The 4,383-nt window shown below is 38.7% G+C and overlaps 1 protein-coding gene across 1 annotated transcript; it reads left to right on the forward strand.

Moving 5' to 3' along the window:
• Positions 1–1,988: 1,988 nt before the first annotated feature.
• On the forward strand, positions 1,989–3,901 carry LOC145204301 (tectonic-3-like). The gene has a single exon (XM_080076793.1). It carries the CDS (start codon positions 2,041–2,043, stop codon positions 3,715–3,717), a length of 1,677 nt encoding a protein of 558 aa, XP_079932919.1. The 5' UTR covers positions 1,989–2,040; the 3' UTR covers positions 3,718–3,901.
• The last annotated feature ends 482 nt before the right edge of the window (positions 3,902–4,383 follow it).

Consider the following 4,383-nt stretch of genomic DNA (forward strand, 5'->3'; position numbering starts at 1 on the left):
AATGTGTCACGCAGTCCATGGTCAAAAAATTTTGGACGTTATTAAGCCATGTAGATGATGGATAGAATTAGTCATAAAAATAAATTGGGATTTGAACCAGTTCAAAAACCGAAAACCAGTTCGGACGGGGTAGGCTAATTTGCCTGAACCAGAACAAAACGCGAACCCGAAAAAATATATACTTGTATATATATATATATATATATGTATAGTTTAAACCGGAATCGGACCCGAACCCCGTAAAACAAAACAAAGCGAACCCGAACCGAACCTGAACACCGCGTTCGGCACAAGATCAATTTGTCATCGAGGTCCAAAAGTATGGGAAGAATTACCACACGATATTAAGTCTCTGTCACGCTTGTCCTCTTTTAAAAAACAGCTTCGCTTACATTTATTAAGGAAATATGACCCCTCAACAATTAATTCACTTCCGGGTCCTCGCGCATACCAGAATACACATAATAGAGCTTGTTCGCCTATGTTATAACTACCCTAGTTTTCACTTTTTTTCCTTTTCTGTTTTCTTTGTGTGTGTGTTTCAGTTTTATCTTAGTGTGATTTTACTTTTTAATTATTTTTTTTATTCTATACTATTATATCATTAAACTGGATAACTTGGTCACATACAAAAGAACAAAATACTGCCGTAGGATTCGTTTTTTTTCAGATCGGCCATCCGGGTCGAAGACAGTGCAGCACCTTCCCCAGCGAACAACATCTGAGATCTCGTCATCTTACAAAAGCAGAGGAGGAGATGCTCGACGGCAACATTCTCATCGTCGCAACGAACTGTCCTCGGGACACCCGGGTCTGCCTACGGGATCACAGGAAACGTTACGAGGAACCGAGCTGGTGTTTCCGTTTAGGCGGGTTTCATTTGGCCAGCAGAACCTGCGGGTTCAACTACCGTCTTATGCAACCGGACGTACCCCGCCAGGCTCGTGCGGTCGGTTGCGATCCTACGGCAGAACATACCCACAACGGAATTCAACCACAATTCAAATAACAGGACACTTGACTCGATAACCTACGGTTTTTTCGGTGTCCTTGCTGTTTACGTATCCGTTCAACAATGGAACTGTGATGATGATCTAGTGACTATGCAAATAAAATTTGACTTGACTTGACTTGCGAGTTGTGACAAGCGCTTCGATCGACCCCCTGCTTTTAACTACGGTCGCAAGTCCCTTAATCGACACGAAAGTCCCGAAGTCCTGATAAAATTCAGGTCAATAAAACTGGAAAGTTCGCCGGCCACGGTGGCAGCTAAAATTGGTAAGGAGCGTCATTCAGTGGCGTAGCCAAACTTTAATTTAGTGTAGTTTCGTCCCTCATCATTATGGTTTCGTCTCTCAACTATCAAAGTAATATATATAAATTACCAAAAATGACTTTTGTCACCAAGTTGTAAGCCGAAATCCATGCTTTTTTGATTGATGCAGACATGGAATAAATCAATAAAGCGTGTGGCAGTCCCGTCGAACCACAGTTTGGCAAGTCACGTTTTTGGTAACAGCATGCCGAGCGTTAGCAAAAAGTTGTATAAGACAACAAATTATTTGGCCCCTCCCAAAATTTTAGACTGCCTACGTCACTGGCGTCATTATCCATTGTATTTTGAAACAAAAGCCGCTGAATGCTAAATTGGCATTTTCCTTTTGAAAAACAAAGCTAAAAAAGAAAAAAACTTGTTTATCGAACATAAATCAGAACTGAAAAACGACAAAAATACGTTTGTTGCTGTAAAGGTCCGGATTATTTGTCAACGTTGTGAGGCGGTTAAAAAATAGTTTCCGAAATCCGAATGTATTTGTTGTTATGGCCTAGTAATATTTGACAATGTCTACCCTGCTATCTATCGAGTATCGATACATCGGCTTGGTTTAAAAATTTGCAAAAATTTTAATTGTTTGAATTATTTAATTGTTTGTTCTGTATCTAAATAATTTGTTGTTTGTTTGTTGCTTTAAATAACATTTCAAATGTACATTTTAAATATTTTATAGATATTCATATGAGCTATTTGCAAAATCACATATGGCACAAATTTCCTCTTGGATATTACTCTTGTTGTTTGTCATTGGTACATTAGTTTGTACTTCAGACAGTCAAACTACATGTGTCTGTGATTTAACCACTCCATCTTGTGACGTCAATTGTTGTTGTGACCCAGACTGTAATGGAACTGACACAGCAACATTCAGCACTTGCTTAGACACTGGTTTTACCACTGACACCTTGCAGTGTGTTTACGATCAAGTTGTATTTGTCAACAATCTCCCAACAACTACACAAGTTACACAGAATGGAGTGTTCTGTATTCAACGTGATATGTTTTCGCAGAGGAATTTTTACACAGAACCTACCTGTGTTTCTTCTGGTACTTGTTTTGATCAAGTTACAAACACTTTTACATTTCAGCAAACTCAATCAACATCTCCAACTTTCGGGACTTTCTATAGATCAGGAGATCCTATTTACGTTATTTACTCAACCAATGAGACTGGATTCTTTAACTTACCATCAAGCGGAGTTTCCAACAATTGTCAATACAGCCCTGTTGAATATTTGGTATCATCAACTAGTTCTTGCTCATGGTTTTCCACAAATACCACTGCAATCTGCACTGACAACCCAGCACTGCAATGCACAGACTTTACAAACTCTTTTAAGATTGCTCCAACTCCAGAGGCCTTCAACATTGCAATGAATGAAACCTACCCTTACAATAGCTCATTGCTTGTGTCCATTACAGACAATTCTGTCAATTGTACTGCTAATATAACATGTGTTGAGCTTGTTTCTTCAGTTACATTTACTTTCACCACCAACAACACAGTTGGAATTGTTGCTGCTGCAGTCACCCAGACCACAGTAACTAACCCAGGTTCCACGGCTTTTGCACAATCTTACTCTGTGGAGTTTGTTGATCTTAATGCTCCAACAACTGTTACCCAAAGAAGTGGAAATCCAGGATACTTAGTGGGATGGCCACTTATTGCTGGACAAAGCAACAATACAGCAACAAGTATCATTGTTAATTCAAATCCAAATGTTGGAATTACAGTTATGCAACAAGCAGGTAGCGACAATTGCGAAGATATTTCGGACACCCCAATACTGTTTGGTGAAGACATCCGTGTAGGATGCCAATTGACCTTTTCAGCCACCTCAAATTGTTTTCTGTTACAGGAGCAGATCTTTGGGTTCCTTAGGCGATCAAATTTTATGGAAAGCTCCTTGTTTGTTGCAGCATTTGGCAACACCAGTGCCACAAACATTGATCCAACCCAGTGGGTAAATGTAACCAGATCAACAGTAACGACTTCTCAAAGTGTAAACCCACCTTGTTCTGATATGATTTTGGGTGCCCAGTACCAGTTTCTCTTTGCTTACAATGGGGACATAGCAAATCCACAAGCCCAAATTATAGGTGCTAGGTTTGAGTACAACCAAGCTCAGAACTTAGAGTTTGTGTGTTTCAATCCTGCATGCACCAATACACAAACCGTTGAAATTTCATTGTCTGTTTCTTTTGTTGATGTTTCTGAAACACCAGTGTCTGTACTTCAAGCCCAGCCAACAATTCAGGCACAATTACCCAGTGATTTCTTTTTTCCATTCAAAAACAGTGGTGCTACAACTCAAAATGTCAATTACCTTCTTATGGGAGTTACTGTATTATTGTCATATAAGTGGACTAACATTGGTTAAATTTTTATTTTCCTTATTTGAAGTTTATGCAAATGTAATTTTATGCTGGTACATATCATTTGAGCATGATGTTTTTTTGTAAAGTTTTGTAGTGCTGTTTTATTTTCTCTTTTCAAAAAATGATATTTTTTATACTTTTTTGTGTCGAACTGTGGCAAACAAATATGAATGTAGAGTGTCTTTGTTTTAGCATGATATATTTGGTGCGAAACGTTTAAGGTTTTTATACATTATAACTTCATGCGTTCCAAAACACCGCCATTAGACTTCTGCTACATAAACCCTGCTTTCAAATGCTATTTGCTACATGGCCACCCTCACCACTTGGACACTTTAGTGGTAATTTTTTCAACAAACATTTTCTTATCTAGAGCTTTTTACCAGGGTCGGGGGATGAGTTCTATTAGTCGAGTCTCAAGTCAAGTCAGTTGGGGTTCAAGTCCCAAGGTTTTGAGTCTCTAGGGTTTCAAGAGTCAAGCCAAGCAAGGTTTGAGTTTCAATTCAGGTCATAGGAGTTTGAAACTCAAAGGAAGTTTTCTAGCTATTGTTTGAAATGGTTTATCGCGACTTTTTACCACAAAACTGAAAAACAAAAAGTAGTTTGTCTGCTGCAAACAATAAAGGTCAAGAAACACTGATTTTATAGCTTATTGCCATAAACCAGAC

This window comes from Phallusia mammillata, chromosome 8 (assembly GCF_965637545.1).
Source record: "Phallusia mammillata chromosome 8, kaPhaMamm4.hap1.1, whole genome shotgun sequence".
Classification (NCBI taxonomy): domain Eukaryota; kingdom Metazoa; phylum Chordata; class Ascidiacea; order Phlebobranchia; family Ascidiidae; genus Phallusia; species Phallusia mammillata.

Excerpts from the sequence above, each read along its gene's own strand:
- LOC145204301 (XM_080076793.1), top strand. The coding sequence starts at position 2,041 with ATGGCACAAATTTCCTCTTGGATATTACTCTTGTTGTTTGTCATTGGT.